General features: G+C 36.5%; 2 protein-coding genes across 7 annotated transcripts in view; both read right to left on the reverse strand.

The window, feature by feature from the left end:
- Window positions 1-14640, reverse strand: part of LOC138692704 (uncharacterized) — a 49358-nt gene extending 34718 nt beyond the window's left edge. For 3 of the 4 annotated variants that reach the window (XM_069815849.1, XM_069815847.1, XM_069815850.1), the window contains exons 1-2: window positions 14319-14640; window positions 1518-1628 (exon numbers count right to left, since the gene is read on the reverse strand). In XM_069815849.1, the coding sequence (XP_069671950.1) occupies window positions 1518-1628; window positions 14319-14393 (186 nt within the window). In that variant the 5' untranslated portion in view covers window positions 14394-14640. The remainder of the gene's footprint in view (window positions 1-1517; window positions 1629-14318) is intronic. The other variant, XM_069815846.1, reaches the window with a different exon arrangement.
- Window positions 1-18878, reverse strand: part of LOC138692702 (oocyte zinc finger protein XlCOF6.1-like) — a 224278-nt gene that overhangs the window by 75384 nt on the left and 130016 nt on the right. The gene's annotated exons all lie outside the window — the stretch shown is intronic.

Raw genomic sequence — 18878 nt, forward strand, 5'->3', positions numbered from 1 at the left:
TAAATTGTATATAACTGGTGAATGGTTGAAGATAGAACCTTACGATACCATTTATATGAAAGGAACACTCAACAAGTTTCGAATCCTGTCGGTAGATTGTGCCCAGACACGGTTTCTTTTCGAAGATTGTATCGATTGTCAAAATGGCGACACCACAGATGAAAGTGCAAACTGTGTTGTGGTGTGCGGAGTTTAAATCAATTCTTAGAGTTCAAAGGGAGTATCAGCGAGTGTTTAACCATGATGCTCCAACTGCTAAAAGAATTAAGATGTAGTACGATACATTTTTAGCTACAGGATCGGTGTTGAAGAAGCATGGTGGTGGTCGTAGAACATCCGACGAAATGGTTGCAAATGTTCAAGCCGCATATGAGTGAAGCTCGTGGAAGTCATTAAGAAGATCTCGATTTCTTTCTCTGGGGCTACGTCAAAGATGAAGTGTACGCCACCCCAGTCAGAGACCTTCGTGATCTTCGGGAGCGCATCATAGAGGCTATTGAGCATTCCAGAAGACATGCCAACATGATTGGCTAGAAAGCGTTCATTGCCTCAATATCATCACAGTGACAACTGGAGCTCACGTAGAGATATGGTGATGTGCATATCGAAACTTGTTGAGTTTTCCTTTAATATAAACGTTACTGAAGGTTTCTATCTTCAACCGTTTACCAGTCACATACAATTGAATTAAGGCTGCAAAAGGGTATCTGTCGGATACAGGTGGGAGAGCCATTAATCCTTCCCATTGAAGGCTTTAAGGAACCAACCTGGACAAATACCCAATGTCCCATCCCTACCTTCCCGTGGTGCAGCTGTTAGTAAGCATAATTTTACAAGCTGAACTAAAGGGAGGGGCTACTCATCAATTAGCACTGGTCAGCTTGATGAGTTAATGACTGAATTTGGTATAATTTCCCTCTATTCAATACCTAATTCCCTCTTTACCCTTTCCTATCCAGTCCTCTGACTGATCTCTTACTTTCTTCGACCCCGACGGCATTAGAGCATTCGAGGCCTAGGGGTTCATTTCCCTTTCCTTCCTCCTCTTCCTACTTTTCTGTTCCTAGTGCTGACCTGCTATGGCACTAAAATCGTCCTCCAGTGGCTTAAGGAGGGAAAGCTGGTGATCAACAAGATCTCCCAGCTAGGTCCAATGGACCCGTCGACCAACAGCAGGTGTGGTCCTCCAGACATTCTGGGGGTTGTGTGTGAATGAAGTAGCCACCAAAACGTTAAAATATGGTGTTCACTTAAATCGGCTACAACTTGCCATTTTCTGATAATCTCTTTGAAAAATATTGGAGTGCAAGAGGTCAAATTACTTTATTGTCAAATGCCTGGTATTAGAAAACAACAACAACAATTGAATTGAGGTACATTCGAGCGGTCCACCCTGTACATTAGGTGTAGATGAATCACTGCGGGTGAAGTTTTGTGGGTCTCCAGTTTAGTGACAGAACAGAACACAAGATGAACATCAGGAGGATTGACGGGCAACAAACAATAATATCACTCACCTCAGGCTCACACTTAATGGAAGGTAACGTAATTACATCTCGGGAGTCCTCTATTTTCATTTCCCATTTAACCTCAGAGTTGGGGGCGTTACACTGCACTGATGTCACTTCCTGCAGAAAACAAACACATCACGAATTTATAATTAATAAGGAAGAACATGAGGTTAAAAAAGTGGATGAGATTTTCGATCACATGGATAGAAATATATTATTCAACTTCATAATTATTAAAAGAAGTCTATAATCTACAAACAGTCACTGAAGGCAAGAACTGAACAAACCACATGTTTTATCTAAACAGATATTGTATTTTTTTATTTTATTGGGTTATTTTACGACGCTGTATCAACATCTAGGTTATTTAGCGTCTGAATGAAATGAAGGTGATAATGCCGGTGAAATGAGTCCGGGGTCCAGCACCGAAAATTACCCAGCATTTGCTCGTATTGGGTTGAGGGAAAACCCCGGAAAAAACCTCAACCAAGTAACTTGCCCCGACCGGGATTCGAACCCGGGCCACCTGGTTTCGCAGTCAGACGCGCTGACCGTTACTCCACAGGTGTGGCAGATATTATAACACAATTCTAAATTTGTCCTATGGATCTGTCAAACGAATCATCAAAAGCAAGTTCAATCCTAATTACAATATTAAAATATTAGCAGAAAGTAAAAATACCAAATGGAGAAAATCTGTTGGAAAACACAAGTCTAATCTCGAACTTTCTCGTAAATCTGCTGTTGCTATGTTCAGGCTACTCACTAGCCATGATTAACAAGAAGAGACACGCTCTGTATATCACCGAATTAAATCAGATTTTGTGACATGAAAGTACAAGACACACTGTTTAAAGTCATACCTGGTATTGGTGGCCAATGACCCCTCGTTTTGGAAATATTGGCAATTGTTCATGACATACTTCCGTTAGGTGCCTAAAAGGGAAGCATTAGACTGTGTAACGGCGTAGCTCATGTGGTTGGATGCTGAATTGTCATCCAGACAACTCGAGTTCGAAACCTAATGCCTTCTCATATTTTAAAACTTATATTATTATTATTATTATTATTATTATTATTATTATTATTATTATTATCATTATTATTATCATCATCATCACTATTATTATTATTATTATTATTATTATTATTATTATTATTATTATTATTATTATTATTTTACTTCACTTTCAGTTGTCAGTTCCTATATTCAAAGCCATGTTGAAATATGCGTGGTATGCATCAAAATTGATAAACGAACGAGAAGTGTTTGTGAATGTGAAGGATATCTGTTTCGCAGCAGAAGTGCGGAAAAATGTGTGTGACTGTTGACAACCTTCTTTCATTTGCTGTGCATGGTGCAGGAAATATGTATTTTTTGTGTGTTTTTATGACATCATAATGAATCGGGTACAAATGAAATGGAATAGCTGCTACACAAATAGAACAAACACCAGTGACACATCTTACCTTCCTACGTGAGCAGTATTTCATTGTTTATCCTTTACAATACAATGTTAGTTAATTAGTAATTTGTTTAAAACATGATGAAGCATTCAATACATTGAAAAATATGATTAGGTATGTACATAGATAACTGTGATCACAATATTAATCATTATCAAAAGAAAAAAATATAGGACCAGTTAAGATTCGAACTGAGGTTGCCTGGATAACAACTCAGCATCCAACCATATGGGCTACGCCGTTACACAGTCTAATGCTTCCCTATTAGGCACCTAACGGAAGTATGTCACAAACAATAGCCAATATTTCCAAAACGAGGGGTCATTGGCCACCCATACCAGGTATGACTTTAAACAGTACTTCTTGTACTTTCATCTCACACAATCTTATTTAATTCGGTGATACACAGAGCGGTCCTCTCCTTGTAAGTAAATATCTCCACAGAATCGGTATATTGACTTCACCAAATTGTCTGTTATGCTGTCAGGAGTAGGACATGGATATGGATCATACAGCCCTTCAAATAGCTCAAGACATCACGTAGAAATATTGGGAAGAAAGAAGGAGAATGACTTCATTGTTAAATCAAGAGCATTAGATACATAACATACATATTTTCGAATTACAAGCTTATCTCTTCACAAAATAATTCCGACATGACAAATAACAGGGCTAATAAGTCTGCATCAATACCCATTCCATACAAAGTTGTAAAATTCTTATGCTACCGAAATTAAAAATCAAAACACATTCCAAGAAAATAAGAAATAATTAATGTTGCAACGCTCCATAAACCAATGGCGGTGAAGTTTCATGGTGATGAAGGTTAGTGGCAGAACAGAACACAAGAGTAAGTTCAATAACATCACATACTTCAGCTCACTTTTCATAGGTTTATATTTATTTTATGCTCGACCATGCCGAAATGTACTAATTATACACCTGGTAGCAGTCCTTCAATGCATGTCATTAAAGTACACCTACTCATTAAAGTACAGGTCTTCAGCCAATGATAACTCAGCTTACATGTGTTCAGGCAATGACAAGTCAGCTTTGTACCGGTATAAGGCCCGATGCAGACTAGCGTCATAAAGACGCGCGTCCATTGGTTGACGCTGCGTCCCTGTGTCCACCCGTCCACACGTAGCGTCATAATGATGCATATTGTTCCGACTTTTGGAATCTTTCAGAGATCCATGATGGAAGTGTACAGACGAAAACGTGCTGTTTTTGCGTATTTAATTTACAAAAACTAGTTGAAGCGCACAGAGAGGCGGTTTTGGGAACATCCATTGGTTGCCAAACGATTCCTTCAAGGTACTTACTTTTACGACAATGTTCACAGAGTTGAGAGAAGGTGATACAAAATTTTTCAATTATTTTCGAATGAGTATTAAATCATTTGATGAACTGGCATGTAAGATAAGTGACGTGATCAAAAGTGAAGATACTGTGATGAGACTAGCAATCCCTCCCTTAGAAATGTAAATTTTAAGGCAAGTTCACTCATTCAAAGTATATTGATATTGAAAATGAAATATGTTTAGTTTGGTATTATTAGGTTATATTTTCTAAGTTTTAAAGTATAAGTTTTAAAAGTATACAAGTGAACTTTAGCGAAGACTTAAATAACTGACAAACAACTATACTGATTAGCTATCTAGCATTTGAATACATAATCTATCACTGAAACATTACAAAAATTAATACAATTTCACTGCACTTACATGAACAACAATTAGGTCTAAAGAAACTGAAACAAGTCTACAGACTCGGTGGAGTCTTCTAGTGAGTGTGCGGAAGTTGAAATGTTGCTCATCGCAGGAGAACATTGAACAGAGAGAGGATACTGCTAGGGTACACGTGGCTGGTTTTGGGAAGGAAAATGCTGCTCCTGAGGAACATTGTGCTGTGTATGGGTTGCGGTATGAATAACAGACAGTCTTATTTTCTTGGCAAAGTCCAATTTTTGTTCAACATTAAAAGTACTGACGATTGCAATCAGAGACTAAAAAAAAGACCTATCATCGTTAGGCTTAGGAGCAGGAACATTAGGGATTGGAGTCTTCATGAAAGATATCATAGTATCCTCCAAATTCCTTCGTCGCTTTGCTGGACGCTCAGAGAGGAAAGATGATTAGCTGAGGCATTCCTCACTTGAAACATCTGGGAATTTTTTAATCGCTTCAATAAATAATTCTACGTCGATTTCGCTGTCCATACTATAGCCGATAGACGCACGTGTGAATTGAACAACAGTCAACAATGAAGTGCCAGAACGCAGCAGCTACCAGTGACGCTGCGTTCTGGCAGAACCCGCAACTAGAAAATTAACGCTGCGTGACCGCCGTCTATCTTTACCTGACGCTGCGTCCCGGGGACCACGTGTGTATGGGTCACTTTAGAACAATGTACTTCTAAACCGCGCATCAATGGGACGCTGCGTCACAGCGTCCTTTTAACGCTAGTCTGCATCGGGCCTAAAACCGCAAGTATAGATTATTCTCGGATATGCAATCGAAAGAGAATTAGCGAAAAGTCACGGAGGCTGGAAATCCAATACTATCGCAGAAGGTTATGTTCTGTTACTATAATATTTAGCGTTAATTGTAAATAGTATTGAAATAAATTCAATTTGTCATCTCATTTTTCAATGTCGAATTCAATAATCAAGGTTATAATATTATCAAGTTTAACGGGACTACGTCAAGGTCAATGACATTATTGTTCCTCGGAAAAAATCAATTCTTTCGCGTCTGCGCACATCTCACAATTCACGACCTAGAACAAAGTCACTTCCGATCTTGTCAGATACAAATAAAATGTATACATCTGAATACCGGTAATTTCAAGTTAGAAATATGGTCGAGCATAAAAAGTCGTATGAAACTCGCCTATAATGGTAATTAAGAAGCTCGTATGAAAATTATGAAACTCGCTTGCGCTCGTTTCATAAATATCCATACTCGATTCTTAATTACTATCATTATAGGCTCCTCGCATAATGTACTATTAGTAGGTTATTTTACGACGCTTTATCAACATCTTAGGTTATTTAGCGTCTGAATGAGAGGAACGTGATAATGCCGGTGAAATGAATCTGGGGTCCAGCACCAAAAGTTATCCAGTGTTTGCTCATATTGGGTTGAGAGAAAACCTCGGAAAAAACCTCAACCAGGTAACTTGCCCCGACCGGGGATCGAACCCTGGCCACCTGGTTTCGCGGCCAGATGCGCTAACCGTTACTCCACAGATGTGGACAGTTTTCATAGAAGGAACGGTAATTGGCTCTGAGGATTTTCGGAATTTCACTTCCCATTTGACAATGCAGTTGGGAGCATTACACTGCATTGACATCTCTTACTGAGGAATACAGTCCCCTTAGTCGCAAATATTTGGCAGGTTCTCTACTGGACAGTTTATGAAGGAGTTACGGAAGAAGCAAACTGTGTTTTAAATGAAAGAAAGTGCGACTGTTGTACAAGATTTAGTAATATTCACTGTAATTACTAATTCTGCTTCTACAGGCATAACGTCGTATTCTCTATCCAAAGTCGATAAAAGATCTGGTGAAAAGACAGAAAATACGCAAAAAAGAGGCTGACACAAACTAGGGCTGTGAGTTTAGAACCTTTGTCAAGACAGGGTAAAACCAATGAAATAAGAGGTTACAACTTAGAAAGAAATTTAAAAATGAATATTTTGCGCTTCTCGTTATCTGAACTTACAAGGAGAGGACACGCTCTGTATATCACCGAATTAAATAAGATTGTGTGAGATGAAAGTACAAGAAGTGCTGTTTAAAATCATACCTGGTATAGGTGGCCAATGTCCCCTCGTTTTGGAAATATTGGCTACTGTTTGTTGACATACTTCCGTTAGGTGCCTAATAGGGAAAGATTATACTATGTAGCAGCGTAGCTCATATGGTTGGATGCTGAGTTGTCATCCAGGCAACCCCAGTTCGAATCCTAATGCCTTCTCAGTTTTTAAAACTTGATATTAATATTATTATTATTATTATTATTATTATTATTATTATTATTATTATTATTATTATTAGAACCAAAAGGACAATTTGGCCCAAGAGTGCAACGTCAAGTAGATGAACTCACTTCTAAATTCGGAAATATATGTGTAACACGTTCTTCATCAGGAAAGCTGACACTTCAACTCCATAAGCAATGCCTGGAGAAAGTAATAAAGACATATGTGAAAGAGTAGCCATTTCTTCTAATTCTGGACTCATGGGAAGGGCAGGTAAATCCGTCTTTGTATGATGAAATATTTACAAATGAAGAAAATGAAGTAACATGCAACCTTAAAGTGATTTCACCCAAATATACTGGATTATGCCAGTCCTGCGATGTTTATCTTTTTAGACACGTGAAGATTTTTTATCAAATATTTGCAAAATAGCTCTTTCGTTTTACAAACTGGACGACAAATTGCTTCAAGGGAGGATGCCCTCAAAATTCACTCCTTAATTCACTTTCAGTTGTCAGCTCCTATATTCAAACCCATGTTGAAATATGCGTGGTATGCATCAAATTAATAAACGAAGGAGAAGTGTTTGTGAATGTGAAGGATGTCTGTTTCGCAGCAGAAGTGCGGAAAAATGTGTGTGACTGTGGACAACCTTCTTTCATTTGCTGTGCATGGTGCAGGAAATATGTTTTGTGTGTTTTTATGATATTTATCATAATGAAACATGCACAAAATGAAGTGGAATAGAAACAGAACAGACACCAGTGACTTGCCTACGTGAGCAATATTTCCTTGTTTATCCTTTACAATACAATGTTAGTTAATTAGTCATTTGTTTAAAACATGACGAAGCGTTCAATACATTGAGAAATATGATATATGTAAATAGATTACTGTGATCACACTATTAATCATTATTAAAAGAAAAAAAGTATATAGGACTAGTTAAGATTTGAACTCAGGTTCCCTGAATAACAATTCAGCAGCCAACCATATGAGCTACGCTTTTACACAGCCCAATGCTTCCCTATTAGGCACCTAACGGAAGTATGTAAAAAACAATAGCCAATATTTCCAAAACGAGGGGCCATTGGCCACCCATACTAGGTATGACTTTAAACAGTACTTCTTGTACTTCATCTCTCACAATCTTATTTCATTCGGTGATATACAGAGCGTGTCCTCTCCTTGTTAGTTGAACAAGATACAGAGCTATTAATAACATACGTCCCAGAAAAGAGTAGGTGGCCAGTCAGCCGCGCCCTGTGTGGTTTCTGCCGCGTGCTAACCGTTTCTCCGGTGCAATCGAGCTTCAGTAGCCATATGGCATTCACTGTGCTCAGAAGTCGTGTAATGAAACTCGTCGATTCTTCAAGTGTACAACGTTTGTGTATAAAGTTTAGTGATTATTGATTGTGTAGTCCACACCTGTGGAATAACGGTTAGCGCGTCTAGCCGCGAAACCAGGTGGCCCGGATTCGATTCCCGGTCGGGGCAAGTTACCTAGTTGAGGTTTTTTCCGGGGTTTTCCCTCAACCCAATATGAGCAAATGCTGGGTAACTTTCGGTGTTGGACCCCGGATTCATTTCACCGGCATTATCACCTTCATCACCTTCATTCAGACGCTAAATAACCTAAGATGTTGATAAAGCGTCGTAAAATAACCTACTAAAAAATTATTGTGTATTTAGGTAATGCCTAGCAACAAATTCTCATTGTGTGAATGTGTATATGTACAATACGTACAGAAAAGGCAGAAGGTCGTGTGCGAAAACAAGACGAAAATTTCAAATAAAGTTTCCAAACAGAACTGTACCTTCTACCAAAACAATAGGGATATCCTGAACTGGCATCAACAGATAGCGGGCGTGTACTTTGAGGGATGCGCTTTGCGTGTGTATTTGTTTTTCATTATATAAACATTGAGGGTTTACGCAGTGTATTAGTGTATTAAATACTCTTAAAAACAACTAAAAATGGAAAATTGTTGTTGTGTTCCTATATGTAATAACCAGGGAAAGCTTTTCGCCTTCAATCAGGTCCCGAAAGATTCTGAATATATGCTTTCAACCTTAAAAAATATAACTAATTAGATTGCGCCTAAAAAGTGCTAGCTATTAAACAGAAAGAACTACTTCAAGTAAGGAATTGCAGGCTACAGTACAATTTTGGAAGAGAGCAAAGAAAAATTTTAATAAAAACATATGGAACCTCGGCAGCAAATTGTGTTAGCTTAGATTATATTCAATACTTGTAGAAGTTTCCGAAGTTTACACCTGCATTTTACAATGGGACGATACTAGGTCTACAGTAAACTCTCGATTAACTGGCATGATTATTATCCAGTACGATCCGTAGTGAAAAAATATACAGGCCTATAAATAATATAGTCTATGTATAAAATAAGAAAGTAAGGGAATCTTGACTCCAAAAATCCATTTCGTGAATGCCTTTAATGTAGACTATTAAAAATCATGTTTTAATTTTAAATTTTCAAAATTATCCTACATATTCAAAACTGCATTTCCTTAACCTACAATACCCCAGGCATTACCTAAATACACAATAATTTTTTTAGTAGGTTATTTTACGACGCTTTATCAACATCTTAGGTTATTTAGCGTCTGAATGAAGGTGATGAAGGTGATAATGCCGGTGAAATGAATCCGGGGTCCAACACCGAAAGTTACCCAGCATTTGCTCATATTGGGTTGAGGGAAAACCCCGGAAAAAACCTCAACTAGGTAACTACAGGCACGAAGCTCAATACGTAGGGAATATGCATCCATAGATAGTTGCTAACCACTAGGATCACTGCTATCGCTTCATCACAGACAATGTGAAATAGAACCGGCACAGTCTATTGTTCCTAGTACCCTCACAACTCAAGCTTCGTGACTGTATGTACTAGACTGTGATACTACAGTACTTCGATGATATTTTATCATCCTATTAAAAATTGCATTTGATCTTTCTGGAACTAGAGAAAAAATACGAGGAAATCAAGCCTGATAGTCCCATATACAGACGTGGACAAATTATTAGCAAAATGGAAGATTTCTGTTACATATTTTTACAAAATATGATTCTTCAGTTTAAACTACAGTTGACATTCTTGCGTATTTCGAAATTATTAGCAAAATTGAAGATTTGTACTGTATATTTTTTACAAAATTTGACTCTTCAATTTGGACTGCATTTGATATTTTTGCATATTTACAAATTATTAGCAAAACTGAAGATTTTTATTATATATATTTTTACAAAATTTGACTTTTCAATTTGGACTAGAGTTTATATTTTGGATATTTCCAAATTATTAGCAAAACTGAAGATTTTAATTTTATATTTTTACAAAATTTGACTCTTCAATTTGGACTGCAGTTGACATTTTTGCATATTTACGAATTATTAGCAAAATATGAAGATTTTTATGATATATAGTTTTACAAAATTTGACTCTTCAATTTAAACTACAGTTGACATTTTTGCATATTTCTATCTACTGTAATGATAGAAATATGCAAAATTGTCAACTGTAGTCTAAATTGAAAAGTTAAATTTTGTAAACAGAATTATCATAAAAATCGTCAATTTTGTTAATAATTTGTCCACGTCTGTATATTGGTGGCTGCATATCCTATTTTTCGCGCGGTACTTACATTACTATTGGATTGATTAAAGAGGCAATATTCACCTTCGACAAAGATTCTTCTTTTTTTATTCCTGCACCTCGTTCTCAAAGTTCTCGTTTAGGTTCATAAACTTTCAATTTACTCGTATCTACATTATATTCTGCATACTGCAGATTCCCCATCCATCTCTTAAGGGGAATCGCTCAGTATTAAGACAAATTTATGCTATTATTTATTGTAAATTAAAATAAATTATGACGCAAGAAAATGCTGAATGGAATTAAATTATAGTAGATTATACAAAATAATATAAATATAATTTTGACACGCACAGAAAATCAACAAACGGGAGAACATAACCAACTGTAGCATATGATATAACAGCCCTACAACATGCTTATCCGCATGGAATGCCCATGCCATCTAATGGTAAAACTTCGCATAAAATATCCCTATTAGACGACTCACAGAAAGATTTAAAGAAACAGGCTCAGTGAAGAATCGAAAATCAAGCAGAAAACGTAGTGTTCTTATGCGGAACGATTGGCAGTTTATTTCCAACAAGATTCCGCCACTGCTCATACAGCTGCCGTGTCAATGAGGGAATTGAGGCGTATTTTTGATACGAGACCAATCAGTAATAATTTGAGGCCTTCACGAAGCCCAGATATAGCACCCTGTGCCTTTTATTTATGGAGAACACTAAAAGGAATGGTTTATAGGATAAATCTTCATTCTACAGATGAACTAAAAGACTATATACGAGAAGAAATCCAAGCCATCAATGATGTGGAACTTCAGAGTGTTGTTCATTCTTTTATCAAAAGAGGCAAAAGGGGGCAATTTTCATCAACGACTGTGAGCATGGTAAGTCCAAATTATTGAACATTTATTGTGAGTACTGTTATATATTGGAGAAGCGCCGGAGAAATGGTTACGCGCTCGGCAGAAACCATACAGGTGCGGCCGGCCACTCTCTTCTGGGATGAATGATAATAGCTCTGTATTATCATTCATATAGGTGACGGCTAAATCATGAAACATGTAATTGTAACAAAAAATACCTTCGTGATCACCACAGCCAAGGAAGTGGCTATGATTGCCTTGAAGCCTGCATCATGTAACTGGAAGTGAAGTGGTTGTCATTGAAGACGTCAATGAGGATTGCTTTTTGTTTGATATGGTGACAAATTATGTTTTGTTTTGTGTTTTAGTGAATTGTAGGGGTAAAGTGCGGACGAAAACTGCCAGAAAAGTACTGCCAACTATGAAGTTCGAATACCGCCACACATAAAAAAAATAAAAATAAAATGTGAAAAATTAAACATATTTTCATTTTTTGAAAAGTTTGTTCTTCTTCAAAATATGAATATATGTTTGATTTTCCATCTCTGATTTTGTGATGTTTGGTGGCATTTGAACTTCGTAGTTGGCAGAATGTTTTTGGTAGTTTTTGTCAGCCATGTTGGATTTTCCCTGTCTTCTAGGAAATTACCCTTTTATCACACCCTTGAGGACTGGATAGGACAAATAAGATATCAGAGCGTCTTACTACTGAAATACCGTCATTTCCCATAACTATGGTCCTGGAACACAACTATTTAAAGAACATTGTAGAAGTAACATAGACCGTTCGTAGATAGCTGCAGTGACTTGACTTCAAACTACAGTTCAGCAAAAATATAAATAAACGAGGTACTATGTTATGGGGTACAAAATTTCAATGGACCATAGTTGTGTTCCAGGACCACAGTTATGGGAAATGACGGTATCATCTCCTTGAACAAAAATAAACTTTTCACATATTTTCTTTGAGCACCTAATAAATTGTACTTAATATTTCTTTTATTCTTCTGATTCATTAATAACTCTTACAACTTTTCCAACGTAGCGTATTTTAATCTTCTTATTCCTGAATTCAACCAAAACATAACTATCTTGTTCAGGTTCTCCGTCGCGAGCATTGTTGAATCTGCATTTCGGATTCAAATCTTTACTATCACTACTCTCACTATCCAGAAGATATATTTCACTGTCAGACTCTGATGAATCATTCTCATTAATGAATATGGAATATGTATGACAAGACTTTCTTGTGTTAAATTTTAACCACAATTGGATTTCTTTTAAGACTCTTCCCTTTTTGTCTTGTTTTCCAATTTTTTTATTAGGTTTTCTCTCTCCAGAGTATCTGTCAAAATTTTTCTCCTATGCTGCTGCCTGCGTTCTCTAATGCTAGGCAGATGCTCTGCTTTTGGATAGCCTTACTTTTCTTTCTGCAGGACTTTTACACTAGCAAGGAAATTCATTAGCTACTCTTCATGTGTTCGTAAAACTGGATTTTCAGATGTCACTCTACTCTGCTATAGCATTCACTTCTGTTAGAGGAGGCTGCGATGGACATGCTATGCTGTCAGTTTCTGCTATCACGACGATATGAAACTGAACTTGGAAGAAAAGGATCACTGCTGAATACATGTGCATCATGGTGGAAACACTAGTCTTCTGAAAATCATTAATAATGTTACTTTGTGTCAAAGCACGTGGTAAGACTTCTCTATAAAAGCAGCTACTTCATAAATTGAGTACCTCAGTGGAAAAACGGTAGATACCAACTCAAAGCAATTGTGAAATAATTGCAGTTAAAGTTTATTGTAGGCCTAAATTACTACTGATGTATAGGACATACATATATCAAACCTGGTTTATAGGAAAGAAGACAGATGTACAAATACGACTGCAAATCGGTAGTTTCATAGATATAAACATAGTGTATCAGTAGTTATTCAAAATTGAAGATAGCATTACAGGCATATATATGACTACTCAAACTCTGCCTCATCATCAATAAATTCGATCTTTTCACCCGTACTCGTGTCATTTACAGTCTTAAGATTTCTGTAAAAGTCATGATAAACAGGAGAAATCAGTGGTAAGAGTTTCATTAAGTCATTATACTTGGACAGCTTAATGCAGTGGCCACTTGGGTACCCGAGGTTGAACGTGATCACTGTGCTTGCTTGTCGACCCCTTCTTTTTGTGTTTACTTTTATCCACTCATCTTGATGGCCATACGTAGGCATATAATTGAGTTCAATAATCTCAGCTTCATCTTTACACAATGACGTTCATACAAATTAAACATTCCTGAATAGAGTGGACACTTGAGATGTACGTCTTATTTGAGGTTCTTGATCTGCTGTAATGTGATTGGTACTTTGGAAATGACCCTATGTGTTTCCTGATCTCTTCTTTGTCCTCATCTTTGATTTTGTGTGGCAGACTTGTATGCCGAACTCGCTGATCTTGCGAAGGTGCGAGACGTGCCGTCTTTGGAGACGTTGGTGTCGTATTAATGTTTTCACCTAGAACGTGTTTTAACGTCAGCCATCGTAACGTCAGTTGATTACCTTCCATCAGCTGGCAGCGTGGTAGTCCATATTGGCAACATAGCACTGTAGTTCCAAGTTCGGCCGCTAAACTGTCATGTCCCATATTAAAAAAAAAAGTATAGTCGCTTGGAGCGCTGTATTTATCGCGAGACTAGACTAGATTGTGATAATACTGTAATATGATAGTGTGTGTCCAACTATAACCTAAAAAAATGTATCTGCAACTATAACCTAATACAATTTAGTACAAAACATAAGTTTTGAAGTTGCGGAATTAATAAGCTGGTTCTCTACACACTTAGCCTACTTCTGGTGAATGACTTGCCTCCTTTATATCTGCGTCGTTAGATGACTGTACAACCAATGTGTCCAACTCGGGATCCCTCTTGAGCACGTCCATTACAACTGAAACATTAGTAAATTTTCTAAGAATATTAGTACGAAAAATGTAGACTTGTAAAAAAAATTCTTTAAAACCTGGGAGTTAAGTAGAAAACTTTCATATGCCAAACGAAAATCAGTCATTATTAGACACTGCCTCCTTGATACAATATGAACGGATCGCGCCTGCCCGGAAGGGTTGCAGATAAAGGAATCGAAACCTTCCTACTAACTTATGAAAATTGTAGTACTTCAGCAACGAGTTATGTAATAAATATATATATATATATATATATATATATATATATATATATATATATATATATATATATATATTGGTAATTTCCTAGAAGACGGGCAAAATCAACATGGCTGACGAAAACTACAAAAAGCATTCTGCCAACTGTGAAGTTCAAATGCCACATAGACTCAAAACTATCTATCGAGGTGCTATCATTCCTCTGTTGGTATACGGAGCACCCGTCTTGAAGAAGACACTAACAAAAGGAAAGAACATCAAGAAATATCAAAGGGTTCCAAGACTGATCAACATCAAAATGGCGGAAACATACAGGACTCTATCTTACGATGCATCTTGTACCATAGCTGGAGCATAGACTTACTAAATAACCTGGAGTCGAGCCAATAAAGATTATGATAGAAAAGATAGAAGATATCGTTCAATATGGAGCATCATATAGACACAAAATCTGCATGTATCTTAATTGAAAGTGTGTTTTCAACTTGTTTCTTTCAATATTCTCCCCAAATTGCATGCGCACGCATATGGAAAAATGAACCGTGTAGATGCAGAATTGCTGCCGTAAGATTGTTGCAACCATTCCAGGCGTGGTGCGCTCGTTATACTATATCAATGATCCGGAATAGTATAGCTCGTCGTATCTTTCGAGCATTAATGCAAATAGAGAGGGCGTTCGATATTACTCAACCGGATGAACATGACACCAAAATAACAGTGCTGTCTGATCAGCTGATATTGGGCAAAGTAATCTGTAGATACATGCAGTATAGTCCCTATATGTATTACGAATATGATAGCCAATCCTACAATGTATCAATTTAAAAAGGCTTTGGAGATCCTGATTTAACAAGTCCCCTGTTTTATTGTACATACCAGTACTGCTAGCTTGTTTTATAGTACAAAATGAAATATGCTAAATATTTGCTCACTTGCTAACCTGTCTGCAACGAAACGTTTCAGGAAGCAGAACGAGTTACACGCATGAAGCTCATCTTGTTACTGAATATGAATAATTGAAATATTATATGTAATACATTTTAAATAATTTACCTTCATAGTACATTCTCTAACTATAGTTATAAATGCTTTGAAGTTATTCTATCACAATTATTTAACCAATCAACATAAATCGTAATATATCAAAGGTATGTTAAGGAACACAATAATTACAGTATTTCAGAAATGTGCATAAGATACAAAATGTGACAGAACCAAAAATTTAAATCTAAATATAACCCCTACAGTGAAAGAATTACAGACACTGGTTAAGAGGATCATAGGGTAATTTGAGGTAGGCCTAGATCTATTTCGTATTCTGTATTTGAAGCAAAAATCATATAAGCTTACCATATATCTGGAAAAGAACGGGAGTCACTTTTTTTACTTTGGTGTCCTACAGTTGGAACCCTAAAATGCAGGTTTTTGTTAAGTGGCATTTGATATCGGGTCATGCAAAGTAAAAACGAAACAGAAGTTAAGAATGTGAATGTTAGAATATAAGAAGCTCAAGAGATGATTAAGCGATTGTCATCTTTAAGTAATCTGTAATACACCATTCTTACGAACATGTGTGGCAATAATAGCTTATTAAAAACTTAACACCTTGCTCACTATGTACAGAAATGTGTGAAAAAATATGCTACTGGAATTGAATTGGAATAACTTTTATCATGCATGCAAGAACAAAAGACAAAAAATATTCATCTTCAAAAATGTTCGCACAGTCATCGTGCTTGAATTATCATTCCAATGCGTACGTAAATGTCTTCTGAGAGTTCCGGAATGTGTGAAACAAATACCACAGAAATTACACTTAGATGGCTTTTCGCCCGTATGCGTACGGGTATGAATTGTGAGGTTCTCCGATCGTGCAAAACATTTCCCACAGAATAGCTTCTCACCAAAATGCGTACGTGTATGCAATATGAGAACATGAGACTTTAGAAAACATTTCTCACACATTGCATTTAAATGGTTTCCCACCAGTATGCTGGCGCACGTTGATGTTTAAGCCACTCGTAATAGAAAAACATTTTTTCACACACAATGCATTTGAATAGTTTCTCACCAGTATGTCGGCGTCCATGGCTTTTTAGGTTACAATTATTGGAATGATAATTCAAGCACGATGACTGTCCGAACATTTTTGAAGGAGAATATTTTCTGTCTTTTGTTCTTGCATGCATGCTAAAAGTTATTCCAATTCAATTCCAGTAGCATATTTTTGACATATGTCTGTACATAGTGAGACACAACATGTAAATGAAAGAACCATACATGCTATAAAAGCAATGTATGAAATACAGCATGTAAGCAAATTATCGCTAGAGACAGCCATGACATTATTCAAAGTCAAAATCAGCCCTATATTGATTGCATTATGGTCTGAACATCATATGGGAGAACCTTACAAAGACTAATTTAAAACGCATAGAACGAGTGAAGGCAACATTTAAAAGAGCCCTATCCATATCAAAATATGCTCCATCACGACTATGCTACGAAATTTCATGGGAACCCTTCTAATATCGAAGATTTGAGACACCAACTACTGCTCCCGTCCGCTGCCCAATACGAGATATAGTGGTGGGGAGATTATGAACGAGTCGTTCATAATGAACGAATCATTGATACGAACGAACGAATCATGATTCAGTACACGAAATAATTCGATTCCTTCCTGAATCGGAAGTTGAATCGAACGTCTTCTCGGTTCTCACTCGTTATGAATCGTTTTCTGAATCCAGGTTCCTTACCAGTTCGCTTAGTAGCAGACGTGCTCTTTTTATACGTTGCTACGTTAAATTACAAAACGTCTTTGGTTGCTACAGTCACTGTAACGTTGTGCGATATTTGCGACATCTGGTCTCTGGTGGCTGGTAGAGGAACCTTGTTTAGATCAGCTGTTATTAATCACACAGAACGATATATTCAGAGCACAAGGGACTCAAGTCACAAAAATAAACTTCAGAAAATTAAAGTATTTTATGTACAGTTAATAACCCATTAAAGGTGAGTGTGATTTTAAACATCTGCACCATTGCAAAGATTGTGAGGACATGATTCTTTTATGCTCTGAAAGTAGCCTGCTAGCCTCATCTAAGGTAAGTACAGACGAAATATCTCCCAATTGTCCAAAAGTGGACTTGATTCCCTTGTGCTCTGAACGCCCCAATGTAGAATATCTATTTCATTAATGTTTTAAAACGAGTAGAAAATAAAATTGTTCGTATTACATCAACTGTTTATTTTTTAATTACAGGTATCATTCCAACTCAATCCAATTATCATGGTCTAAATTAAATTTATATTAAATTTGAGATTCATACGTCTAAATTAATCATATGGATAAGAAAGCTAGTATTCCTTATCACATAAAAAAATATTTGCCCTAAACAGAGTACCGGTAAGACAAAATATCCAACCATTTATGAAATACAGAAAATGTAGCTTACCATAAGTTTAAAAATATCAAGTTAGGCCTACAGCAAAATGCAGAAACAAAACTTGTGAATATAACGTATAAACGGTATCATTTATATATTTTCAGACATTTAAATGTAAAAGAGATAGGGAAAACATACACACCAATTAAGTAGACTTTTCTGGATTTTTTTTAATAAAAAAAATACAAATAAATATTGTTTTGAACCTCTTTATTAACCAGATGTCTAAGTTACTCACATCACTACTACAATCATAAAGATCAAGGGAATTTTTACGAATTAGCATTCACATTCTTATACTTTCACATGTGGAAATACAATAACAAAGATCAATTGTACATTTACGAATTAGCATTTGCATTTCTGCACATTCACTTATGGAAATAATGCAATCATAAAGATCAGTTGAGGCCATCAGAACCATAGTGATCTAAGTAGCATGAGAGATGTTCTGAGGTATTTAACTTTGAAGTTGGGAGATAGCATCCTTCAGTTCACGTAGTAAACTTCTTGCCCAACATACTGTATACCGGTACTGTAAAGCAAGTAGGTGATGGAGCTCATGTATATTACTCTGTCCCTTAGTAAATACACATTTAAGTAGTCTATACACTAGTGCACTTTTCGTAAATTTGTTACGTATATCACTGTGGTTCTAACGGCCTCAATTGAACATTTACGAATTAACATTTGCATTCACATAATGGAAATACAATCATAAAGATCAAAGGAACATTACGAATTAAATTTCACATTCATACACACTGACATATTGAAATACAATCATGAAGATCAA

Source organism: Periplaneta americana, chromosome 17 (genome assembly GCF_040183065.1).
Source record: "Periplaneta americana isolate PAMFEO1 chromosome 17, P.americana_PAMFEO1_priV1, whole genome shotgun sequence".
NCBI lineage: Eukaryota > Metazoa > Arthropoda > Insecta > Blattodea > Blattidae > Periplaneta > Periplaneta americana.